General features: G+C 30.7%; 2 protein-coding genes across 2 annotated transcripts; one reads left to right on the forward strand and one right to left on the reverse strand.

The window, feature by feature from the left end:
- Window positions 1–751: 751 nt before the first annotated feature.
- On the forward strand, window positions 752–1,646 carry LOC112740755 (peroxiredoxin Q, chloroplastic; the record flags this gene model as incomplete). Its single annotated transcript, XM_025789352.1, is given in 2 exon segments — window positions 752–943; window positions 1,017–1,646. Coding segments are annotated over 2 exon segments (636 nt in total), but the record flags the coding sequence as incomplete, so codon positions are not given.
- Window positions 1,640–5,073, reverse strand: LOC112740754 (probable flavin-containing monooxygenase 1). Its single transcript, XM_025789351.2, has 4 exons — window positions 4,589–5,073; window positions 3,963–4,203; window positions 2,587–2,765; window positions 1,640–2,514 (listed from the first exon to the last, which is right to left on the reverse strand). The coding sequence occupies exons 1-4, from the start codon at window positions 5,021–5,023 to the stop codon at window positions 1,813–1,815; spliced, it is 1,557 nt and encodes a 518-aa protein (XP_025645136.1). The 5' UTR covers window positions 5,024–5,073; the 3' UTR covers window positions 1,640–1,812.
- Between the last annotated feature and the right edge of the window lie 7,851 nt (window positions 5,074–12,924).

The following is a 12,924-nucleotide window of genomic DNA, read 5'->3' on the forward strand; positions in this document are numbered from 1 at the left end:
ATATATTTGAGAATTTTAAATTCTAACTCTTCTTTTTTCTTTGCTGTCAAAAGATTAGGATTTAGAATTTTTAAAATTAATATATATAATAAGAGTATTTTAGTCATTTTTTTATAATAAGAGTATTATAGTCATTTTTTATAAAAAAAAAGAATATTAATTTAGATCCGTTCAAAATTTGGTTTACCAATTTTTCAATCAAACCAATTTGTCTGATCTAATTTTAACAAAAATAACACAATTTGATCGATTATATAGGTTAAATTTTAATTATTAAAAAACATCTTTAAAAAAAAAGAGATTTTAAACGTTCTTATTTAAAAAACTTCTTTTATATTATAGATATTTTTTATTTAATGTTGATTTTTGGTAACTATATTAAAAAATAATATTAGACTCATAGTATCTTTACTTATATTATTATATAAGAAAAGATAGGTAAATAATTTTTAACTAACTAATTTTAAATAATAGTAATTAATAATTATTAATTTTATAATTTTTTAAAAATAAAATTTAAATAATCACTAATTAATAAGAGTATAGTTGAAAATGATTTGTTGTTGGTTAAACCCAGTGGAATTGGTTTTTGTGTGGAGTTTGGTGTTTGGATTTTGATATTGGAAGGTTTATGCATGTTGGGGTGAGGAATGGTCCACGCCAGTAAGAATGAGGCGTTAACGCTTCCTTCCTTATCTCTTTGTTACGCTTTCTTAGATTCAGCTTTCACAACACAACACAAGACATGAACATGGCTTCCCTGACTGCCCCAAAGCACTACTCCCTCCCCACCTTCCTCCGCCCTCAATCTCCCAAATACCCTTCTCACTATCCACTCCTTTCCACATCCTCTGCTTCTCAATTCTGTGGCCTCAAGCTATCTTTCTCCACTCCCAATGCCAATGCTGCTTCTCCGCTTCTACTTCCTTCCGTTTTTGCCAAGGTACCTACTACCTTCTTACTTGCTGTTACCACTCTCCCTGCTCTTTCTTTATTTGTTGCTGACTGACATACAGGTGAGTAAAGGTTCAAAGCCACCACCATTCACGCTCAAAGATCAAGATGGAAAGACCGTGAGCCTCTCCAAATTCAAAGGCAAACCTGTGGTTGTCTATTTCTACCCTGCAGACGAGACCCCTGGCTGCACCAAGCAGGCTTGTGCTTTCAGGGACTCCTACGAGAAGTTCAAGAAAGCAGGAGCCGAGGTTGTTGGAATCAGCGGCGACGATCCTTCCTCTCACAAGGCTTTTGCCACCAAGTACAGACTTCCATTCACTTTGTTGAGTGATGAGGGTAACAAAGTCAGGAAACAATGGGGAGTACCTGGTGATTTCTTTGGAGCATTGCCTGGCAGAGAGACCTATGTTCTTGACAAGAATGGTGTCGTTCAACTTGTTTACAACAACCAGTTCCAACCTGAAAAGCACATTGATGAGACCTTGAAACTACTTCAGGGTTAGTTAGTTACTTATTTCCTCATTTCTTTCCCATCATCCTGTAGAGACACAAAAACAATTCTAAACTGTATTCTCTTGGGATGTCACATTGCTATCTAAGCAAGGTTCTTGTTGGATTAACAAGTACATATCATTCGCCCAATGCTAGCTTCACATACATTTATCAAATAAAACCAACCATTACGATAACTTTAAAGGATTTATAATTTATTCATGGATATATTATTATCTGACACTGTAAAACATGACTCTGCTATATATATAAAGTAGCTAGCAAGACTCATCCCTAAAAGAGGTGTCTCTCGTGGGGTAGACATGCAATTATTTTTATTCCTTCTTATGGCTATCTATAGAATCAATGTTGGTTCTGATAGTCTTCACTGCTATAATGGGAAAAAGCTTCGGCTAGCCAATTGTTCTTCCTCCAAGAAGTCCAGCCCAAATCATGGCAAATCTGATCGGTGTGGTTGATGCTGTAAGTAGAGATGCAGTGCCTCTTATAGAACCTAGATGTCCTCTTCATAACCTCGACCTCCTCAAGGGTATGAGCAAGCATGTCGGGAACAGTGGGCAGCATGAACTTTTGATCCAGCAATGCAGAAAGCCAGAGGGAGCGTATCTCAGAAGAGTGAAGGTTGGCGACGCTCTCAACATAGCCAAGAAAAGCCATGTTGGGAATCAATGGATGGATGGTTCCCCTGTACAAAGGCATAACACCAGAAGCAGAAGGGTAATCCAACAAGCTTCGAAATGGCTCCTCCATGATGCTGTTGAGCTTCTGCTTTCCGTCATAGCCGGTTGCCAGAACCACCACATCCGCCTCAAGCTTCGTGTTGTCGTCGAATTCGATTCCTCCCTCCCAGAACCACCACTTGGACGATGCTTTCTTGAAAGCGATCTTGCCTTTCTCAGCCTCAGAGAAGAAGTTTTCAGGCAAGATGGCCATCTGGCACGATGCATAATCTTCGTCAAATGAGTGATCCGGTATCAATCCATACTTTTCCAGAGGAAGTTTCCACAGCAAGTACGACTCAATGAACTTTGACATTCCTCGCCTCTGTTAATTAAGTGCGTGGTTAATTACTATTTATATTATTGGTTAATGATTAGTGTGAAAGTGAGAGCGTACCATTGGAGAGAGGAGGAGGGTAAGAAGGGTTTTGAGGAATCCTTGGTTTGGTCTTTCATGGAGGAACTGAGAAGATCGATTTGTGTAGAACATGGAGAGTGGCAAACCCCAAACCCAATAATGAGGAACTGTCCAATGCGCCGTTCTTACAACCATTGTGCACCTTTGTCCTTCACATCCTACAAATTATACCATTAGTTTAAGGTAATAAATTAGGTGCAGTCGATTTTCTCTAAACTTGATAGTTGAGAGCCTGTTAGATGAAAATTTAGTTCATTTAATTGATTCGACTAAAATTTTATCTAACGACTTTCATCTATCAATTTCACATAAAAACGACTGTCACTGAATTTTTACACATATATATCCAGTCTTTTGGAAAATCTAATGTCTCAAGCGAGTCGTAACTGGTGTCTATGTAAAGTTGTAAACTGTAAGAACCGAAAACGACAACGTTGACCAATAAATAATTAAAAGTGAACCCAAATAAAAGGGTATGGGTTTATGAACAGTGAATGCAATTTTGTCAACAGCCAAAATTGGAAAATTAGTAGTTAAAACATCTAGAAAGACAAGCTTCAAACGAATTACACAAATTGTTTTCACACTAATTCATCGTGTGATTAATTGAATGCTAACTTATTTTGTATCATGCATATTGATGGCAATAAAATTATAAGAGATAAACTAAAAATTTTAATTATATTATTTATTTTAACAGAAACTAATTAAAACTTTTATGTTAAATTATAGATTTGATATATTAATATAATTATTCTATATGTATATAAAAAAAATCAACCGTCATTCATATAATATATGTAAAAAATTAAAATATAAAAAACATATTAAAAATAAGTTAAACAAAAGTATATATTTATATATAAATAAATATTGAATTATGTTACGTGTACATTAAAATCAGCTATTAAAGTCAGCCATCAGTATAAAATACATATGAAAATATAAATACACATTGAAAATAAATTAAATCACACATGTATTTATACACGAATACATTGGTAGCTGATTTTAATGACTAATTTTAATGTACAAATAACATTTCTCATAAATATTAGTTGATTTAGTTAATATTTTTTTATATTAATAATAGATAATTTGCTAATAGATATTGCTAATGATATTCATTGATTATATTACCATTGATTATATTGTTTAGTATCGTCATTGTTTATTTTATTTTTCCATATTTTTACGTTTAAGGGCGAAAGTTATTAAGATTTCAAAATCATAAAAGAGTCTCGTGTATGTTAAAAATTTGAAATGGATAACAAAGTGACGAGTTTTGGAATGTTAACAGAAGAAGAAAAATTGATAGTTGCAACTTGCAAGTGGGAAGATGCATGGATTGGTACCTTGGTTAGCGAGTGCGCACTCCATGGCTAAATCAATGGCAGACTTTTTGAAACCAACAACGGCAACGTTTTTGCCTTTGAAGAGTTGAGTGGCTTCTTGGTGGTTGAGTTTGCAGTAATCAAGCGTGTGAAGGACCTTTCCCTTGAATGTCTCTGGCCCTTTACTCCGTGGGAACGCCGGAATCTGAGCTACGTCCCCATACTTTCCTATGCAAATCACCACAAACTCGAACCCGTACCACTGCACGAACCAATTATATTGTTAGGTCTAGTTTGATGAATAATAATGTATATATTGAATCAACTATTTTTAGAAGTCCATGAAAAAGTTTAAAATTATTGAATCAACCATTTTTAGAAGCCCATAAAAAAGGGCGAAAACTCATGTGTGCAGTCGACTTCGCGTGAAATTGATAACTGAGAGAGTCGTTAGATGAAAATTTAGTTAAATCAGCTATCAGCTCTCACAGTTATAAACTTCACGTGAAGTTGACTGCACTTGAGTTTCCACGGTAAAAAAGTTTAAAATTCAAAACTTAGTTTGTTAGTGTAGTTTAAAATTTTTTATGGACTTCTGAAAATGGTTGATTCAATAATATATATGAGATGCATGTACGCAGAGCTACCTGAATGGTGTTTGAGAGGGTGTTCTGTACAGCAAGATGCCAGAGAGGGCGAGCATGAGAGCCAAGAAAGCGGATGTGAAGCACCTTAGAGTTGAAGGAAATGGTTTTGAGAATATCAAAGTGGTGAGCATAGGAGTGAAGGTAATCCAAAATCTCCAAGTGTGTGGGGAAGTCAGAGTTGTCTCTGTTGTTGGGCCAAGGGTAGTCCGTGAACTCGTAATCACGGCGCTGAGATTGGAGCTTAGTGGAGTTGAAGGAGCAATGCCTCCAAACCCCGCCAATGGAGTCAGTGGCCTCAAACACAATGGGGTTGTGCTGCCGCAGCTGTTTTGCCGCCGCTATCCCACTCACTCCAGCTCCTATTATTCCGATTTTCGATCTTATTATTATTGCTTCCTTCTTTTCACCCTTATCATCATCATGGAACAAAGCCATAATATAACAACCTAAGCTGCTAATTAATTATTACTTTAATTTCTGTATGTGGGAGTGTATGGGATTCTCTATCTCTTTATATAGAGACACCACCACTCTCAGTCTCAGCAGCACGTGACGTGGACTTTAATTAAGGAAATTCATTCCGCATGTTGCAGAAATTTCTTGGGACCGGGTGCTCTCTTAATTCATTAATTATATTTCAGTGCAAATTTTTCATGATTAATGATCTTTAACTCTTAAAAAATTAGTTAATGAAATTAACACAAGAAAGAGATGGAGCAGAGTCTAAATCCTCACCTAATTAGGTGAGAGTATTTGCAGTGAAAAAAGTATAGATAGATAATGAAAATATTAAATAATATAAATAATAGATATATCGAATATTTATTTCACTAGGTATATGGATGGTTAATTTAAAGGTGTAGTATATTTTTATTTGATTAGTGATTGTTTATGTTGTTTAAAATGGTCATTGTTTACCTAGCACTCTCCATTGTAATTCATGCATCATTATCATCCCATGCATATATATGCATGCATTGATTGACGGGATCATTTTTTTGTAATACAATGTGGTGCCAATGTGGCGTGTGTTTTTTTATTATAGATGTTAATTTTTTTAATTTTCATCCTTAGATTTGAGAGATTATAAAAATTAATAAAAAAAATTGAGTCTTAGATTTTATGATGGCTGAATTGTGAATTTTATAGGTACATAACTTAAAAGATTTAATTTATGTTAAAATTTAGTAGAATGTAAATTTAAGGGTTAAATTTGTATTTGTATATTTAAAAAAATTAAAAGTTTATTGGTTGATGAATGACCACAAAAATTATTAAAATGTTTATTTCACGACCTGCAGGGTAGCTCCGCTTCGCCAAACACGAATCAAAGTTGGTACAAGTGTAGAACCAAACCAATTCAACCTCCATTCATTATATTATTTTTCACTTTAATTGCGCAAACATGTATATCATTTATTAAATACTTGTACTTATATATATATTGTATGAATTACATTCTATTATTTTATCATCAAAATGTCAAATTTTATTTGTCATGACTAGTTACAATGCAATAATCCACCTAATATTTTATTATAAACTTTTACTAAATTCTTTTACATATACTGTAGCGTAATATATAACATTATTCTTCTTGATTAAATCTTAAATAAAAGCAAGGCATATATTTTTTGACAATTTTCCTGTAATTTATTGGCAATGTATGTACACAGATTACAGTTTCTCTCTCTAGCTATACTAGCTACCTATACCTATAGTATAAGTCACATTCTTTCAATGCAAACAATGTATGTACACATTGTTGTGAAGCTAATTCTAAATAATAAGCAATTGCTAATTGACTATATCTAATTAAAACAGTGGCCATGCATGGAAGAAGAAGAAAGTGGTTTTCTTTTAGTTGACCAAGTTGATACCTGAGTTCAAGTTTTAGGACTTCATAAGGCGAATGCTGAAGTCAACTCCAAATAAAACATATATTATTTATACATATATACAACGTAACGGAGTCAACTCCACAGCCAAAACAGATATATAATATATAATATATATGCATATTTTTCTTTATGATTAACCATAACATTACAACTTTCCTAATTTTATCTTATCATATTAACGCTTTAACTCAAATTATAAGAAGGGAATTAACATGATGATGATGCTTTAATTTTCACCATTTTGTTAGGAATTTTGATAATAAATTTTTGGAAAAGTCTAGGGAGCCAGCAATTTTTATATTTTCTGGCCAGCACTTAACCATCAAAATAAAAGTGAGTGATTTTCCACCATTAGATGTAATCTCACACTATTAAAAACACTATTGATAGTCAATTGATGGTTACAAAACACTAAAATTGCTGGCCTTATCATTCTTCTAAATTTTTTATTTAAAAGAACCTAAATAAAAAAATAATTAAAATATATAAATATTAAACTCTAAAAATGACGGAGTGATTAATAAAAAATTCAAAAAATTATAACATATAGTTGTCGAAAGTGTGCTTGGAGAATTTTTTGCATAGACTTTCTTTCTTTTTTATTGGCCAATGTTGATAATTTTTTTTAAGGTTAATAAGGTTTAAATTTTAGATTTTTAAGTCATAAAAGTTTTAATATTATAACATGTGTAATCAATTTTTTCAAAAATTTAAACCGAGAGAAAGAGATAAAAAATATAATTATATATCTAATAATAAAAGACAAAGAAATATGTAAAATAGATGAGATAATCAAAAGTTATTAGTGTTAAGAATTATATATTTATGTACCTCTATTATTTATCATTATATATATATATATATATATATAGCTATCCTCACATTCATGCATGTTAAAGTTAGTAGCACACACATGGCTTTTATTTTTGGCATTATTTTTGGAAAATTTCGTAAGGAAATATCCAGGAATCTGTGAAGCAATAAGTTCGAAAGAAACTCACTTGGAACTAAGCTGGATGATTTTATTACACGGCTCTTAAGTCTTAATTATTAAAATGGTATTGATTCTTTAATTAGTTATGCGACAAATACTAGTTAGCTCTAGTCCATCTTCTATAATAGATAATGGATTGTTTGCTTGTCCACTCCACCCTTCAATTACTGTAGTTAGGTTTTTTGAAATATAGTAGTTATTTATATTATAATGAAAACCTCTACTCTAAACGAATTAAGAAAAAAAAATGGACTATTGACTAACATATATAAGCAACGTATCTGGAACAAGTATCTGTAGAAAATATTGTGATTCAATGGCGGCTTAAAAGTGTCATACGTCTTATTCAAGAAAACTTATAACTACTATGTAAACAAGTAACAATTATTAGAATTTATTGTATGCTCCGAGGGTAAATAAATATTCTTACTTTGTGTTAGAATAAATTTTCTTTTAGAAAAATACTAGAGTACTAACATAATTTATTGTATTTTGTCAGTAGTAGTTAGTAAATAATATTTAAAAATATGTTATTAAATTATTAAACTAAATAAATTAAATTGATGATTAAAAATAATAATAAATTAAAAAATAAATTCATAATTAATACTCATGTAGAAAGTAATTGATGAAATTAAAATAATAGTATAAAATTGTTCTAGAAGTATCTCAAAATTTTCTCGTATAGGTACATAGTTTATGGCATTCGTAAAAAAAAGAAAATGATATTTTAAAGTAAAATATTAGTAAAATAAAAAATATATAATAATTTAATTATCACTATTGATTATATAATATAATTTTTATTATGTGTGAGTGTCATTAACTATCTTGATTTAATAGTGATTAGATTTCTACTTTTTCATTTTACCAATTTTTTGAGTTTAGAAGAGCTTGTTAATGCACCGTGATAATGTTACGTACTTGGTTTAATTTGCTGAAACTATTTATGAAAGATATTGGGCCTTATTATCATTATTATGTGTTATTTGAGTTTCGTACGTGCTTTTCAATGAGATTATACTAATTAATTAGCTGCATGCATGGAAAAGTGTATGGTGAGTAAAAGTATGGGTGTATATGGGTCGGGTCACACAGGATTTGACTTAATCTAGATCAGTAGATTTGGCTTGAAATATAGATCGGGTCTAATTTTTAGACCTTAATCCGATAAAACCTATGTACCTTTGGGCCGGATGAAAATTGGGTAAAAATTGGATAAAAACTGGGTTTTTAGCATGTAATACTCACCTAATCTCCAACCATTATTTCACAATTCACATAGTAAAATTCACTTAAAAAAATAAAACAAGAATCAACCATTATTTAAAATTAAAGCGTAATCATAATCAATACTAATATTGTCTAATAGCACCAAATATTTAAATCAATACAAATAACACAATATTATGCATTAGTCTAAAGTCTTATGCATTTTAAACATAAAACATTAACTTATAATCTTATAATGACTAATAACACAAAATATTATGGTTTACAATATTTAAATTCCACATAAGAATAACCATCATCCATCACTAATAACACAAAATATTAATTATGTATGATGACTTGGCCACCGGACTGAATTCGGGTGACCCAAATTATGGCCCAGACCGATCTAAAATAATGACCAGGTCTATTTTTGAAACCTTTACCCAACCCTAAATTCGATGAAATCACATTAAATTAGCCTCTAAAGTATTTAGGACCGGACCAAATCTTCAAACCGGGCCGGGCATGTACACCCCTAAGTAAAAGTATGATGGCGTGAATGATCGATCTTGAGGGCTAACACTGATTGCCGCCACTTTTTATCCATCCATGATTTCTTTGTAGAAAAAAATTCTTAGATAGCACAACCTACCTAAACCTATCCATACATATACTTTAAAGTTTATAATCCAAACATATAATTGAGTAGTGCATTTCAAATTGATGGTGACTGAGACACGAAGCCATGGAAATGGAATTAATTAGCGCCATCGTGAGTGTGACTGTACTAAGTTACTAAGAATAGAATGACTGAATGAACATATTAATGAATAATGAATAGTCCATGTTCCCAGCTGGTAGCTCTGTGGAGACAAAACCAACCAAGTCGGCTAATGAGGAAGTTTGGTGGAAACTAATAATCACGTGCTGCTACAAATTTTTCTTTTTAGCAATGCTAAAGAAACTTCCACCATACCTTAATTACATTTACAAATGCACATAAGAGTGATTTTGTCCCTATGACATATTAATTGCCCAATTATTATGAAATTAGCTATATATTTTTGGTTTATTTTTTAATCATACTATGTGTATATAAAAAAATCAATCATTAAATTCGTCATTTATATAGAATACTGTTTCAAGAGTTATCTGAACATTGATTTTGGGCTTGAAGGTCAGATCCAGACTTCTTCTGAGCCCACCGAAGTACCGCCGTCCAAGTTCCTCTTGAGGAGGTGGGATGATATCTGCAAGAGATTTTGATGTTTAAGTTAGCAAGGATTTTAGACATGTTTTTAGTAGATTAGAATATGAATATACCTGAGGAGTGCTAATGTACTTATAGTAGAGCTGATAACCACATTTGTTGAAGTAGTTCCACCTCTTATTGATGAATAACCGTTTCTTTTATCTTAAGAGTTTGTTAGAATCTATTTTTTTTTAGAATCTATTTTTTAAAAAAGACAAAGATAATAGAAAAAATGTGTGACTTGCTTGGACAAGTAGAGGTGGGCTCTTTTTTCTGAGAATAATTAAAAATTTGGTTTAGCCTATAAACAAATACATAATAAAAGTCAAAATATACCTTGAAAATAATTAAATACCATATATAATTATATGCAAATATATAGTAGCTTATTTACTTATTTAGTAGTTGATTTTTTGTATATATGTAATATTTATTTATTTTTTAGAATGTGAGAGTAAAGTCTATATTATAGAAGAGTTAAAATATATGTTATTTACTAGTAGTAATCTATTTTTTTTATTATTGTATTTGATAAAATAACTCATCATGCCTTGTCCTTATTTTATTCAAACTAAGTCATATAAATTGACTTCTTTAAACTAAACATCTTTGCAAAGAAGGTTAGTGTTATACATTTATATAGGTGATTAATGTCATATTCTAAAAAATAAATATTGAGCCCAGTAATATTATCTAACAAATTGCAAGACAAATCCATTTATCTTGTTTGAAAATCTTGATCTATCTTCGTCAGAGATAATGGGCGCAATAATAATTTACCTCGATGAAAACTCATGTGCAATCGACTTCACGTGAAGTTGATAGCTGACAGCCGTTATATAAAAATTTAGTCAAATCAGTTAAATCATCTAACCGCTCTCAGCTATCAACTTTTAGTGAAGTCGACTGTACTTGAATTTTCACCATTTACCTTTTGTTATATGACATTTTAATTAGTGTAATACTGTTAACATTAAAATGTAAATTTATGATTTCACATAAATCATCAAATTAGAATTTCTCAAGACTAATTGATTTAGTAGCTTATTATCTACTAAAATTCGTTTACATGATGTGAAGGCAAATAATAAACGTGTTCCTTGGAATATTGTGAGTCACACTATATATGTATATGTCATCAGTGTCGTCAATCCTGGGTGAAGTATGAACTGATCTGAATGGAATAATGGAGTTATAACTTCACTGGTAGAAGAGAAATAATGGATGCACTTCCAATTCATCATTTGAATGCTACCAGCTATTCATATTGACCGCTACATACATATACGTACATAAATTTTAATTTGCATGCATCATGCATGTTATACATTTCACCGTGCAGATAGCAGGGGGAGCTGAGGTGTGGTTAGTTGTTGTCTAAAATTATTTTCTTATCACTGATATATATATAGATGAAAAGGAAAAGTATAGGTAACTAATAAAATTTTTGAACAATGGGTAAACAATGTGAATTAATAGGGTTAAAAGAGTAAATTTAATTAGTAGCATTAAATTAGAGTGTAGTGTATTTTCATTTGATTGGTGGTTGTTCATGTTGTTCAAAATTTTCATTGTTCCCCTAGCACTCCCCATATGAAAATAACTGTACATAAGTTTTCATCATTTTTCGATATTATTATTTCTTTTGGATTTTGTTTTCATCCTTTATTAACAAAAAATTGCAATTTATATTCATCCTTTTCTACTATTCACCAGATTATATTTTTTTCGGTGCTCAAGATTGAATTCAAACTTCCAACGGTTTTTTTTTTTTTTTTTTAAGTAAAGATCAAATTTGATAAGTCATCTAACCGTGTCAACAGGGTTAGTTGCAACATCAATTTAATTTGACAATTGTTTTGCAGACTGCATGCAGATTCACATACTTACACACTCGCACAGTAGATTGACCTTAAAAATAGAAGCATATTAAAGTTATTTCTGAAAAATAGGTCGGATGAATTGCACAAAAAAATATATATATGCTCAGTTATTATTATCTTTTTTGGTGTACTTCAGTTATTAATTATTATTATTATTTATTTATGGGTCTTATTTTTCCAGTTACTTTAAATTACTTATGAACATTTTTAAATGTTTTGGTAGGAGCTTATGAGCATTTTAAATAATATTGTTTATTATTCTTGTGTTTTTTATGGATTTATTGATTTAGAAAAAATTTAGGAAGCCAACTATAATATAAACTAACTCAAACCAATTCTTTGTATTTTTAGTTTTAAAATTTAAAAAAATTAGGGTAATAAAAGATTATTTTTGTTTTTTTATAACATACCTATTTTTAATTAATTGATTCTAATTAGCTATATTTTTAGTTAGTTCCTAGCGAAATCAATTTATTTATATTTTAAATTTTATAAAAATTCTTATTTATTATATGATGTAGATTAATTATCTTTCCACGATATATCTGTCGTTTTTTTTTCTTTCTACTATTGAAATGAATAAAGTGAATTCTCTATGAAATACAAAGATTGTATTCCATAAGAAAAGGGGAGAGGAAATTGAAACATATATTTCTCAATATTTGTGTTGGTTTTTTTTTTTATAATATTTTTAGGGAAAGTCTTGGGGCTAGCAGATTTATTAATTAAAATCTGGCCAGCACTTAGCCAGCAAAAAAAAAATGAGTGATTCTCCATCATTAGATGAAATCTCACACCATTAAATATATTATTGATGGTTAATTGATGGCTACAACTCACAAAATTTACTGGCCCCTAGCACTCCTCATATTTTTAATTTAATAGGTCAAAAACTAACTCCATTCGGTGAGTAACGAACCCGAAAGAGATAATTAAAGAACACAATCCCTTATTCATGTTTGTCAACTTGTATTGGTTCAAACATTAAATATTAATCAAGTTATAAAAAATATAAGAAATTCAGACCAAATAAATAAATAAAAAAAAACAGAAGAATGAACATAGCAAAGGCCCAACGGCCCAACATAATT

The sequence above is a fragment of the Arachis hypogaea genome, chromosome 14 (genome assembly GCF_003086295.3).
Source record: "Arachis hypogaea cultivar Tifrunner chromosome 14, arahy.Tifrunner.gnm2.J5K5, whole genome shotgun sequence".
In the NCBI taxonomy this organism is placed as follows: Eukaryota; Viridiplantae; Streptophyta; class Magnoliopsida; order Fabales; family Fabaceae; genus Arachis; species Arachis hypogaea.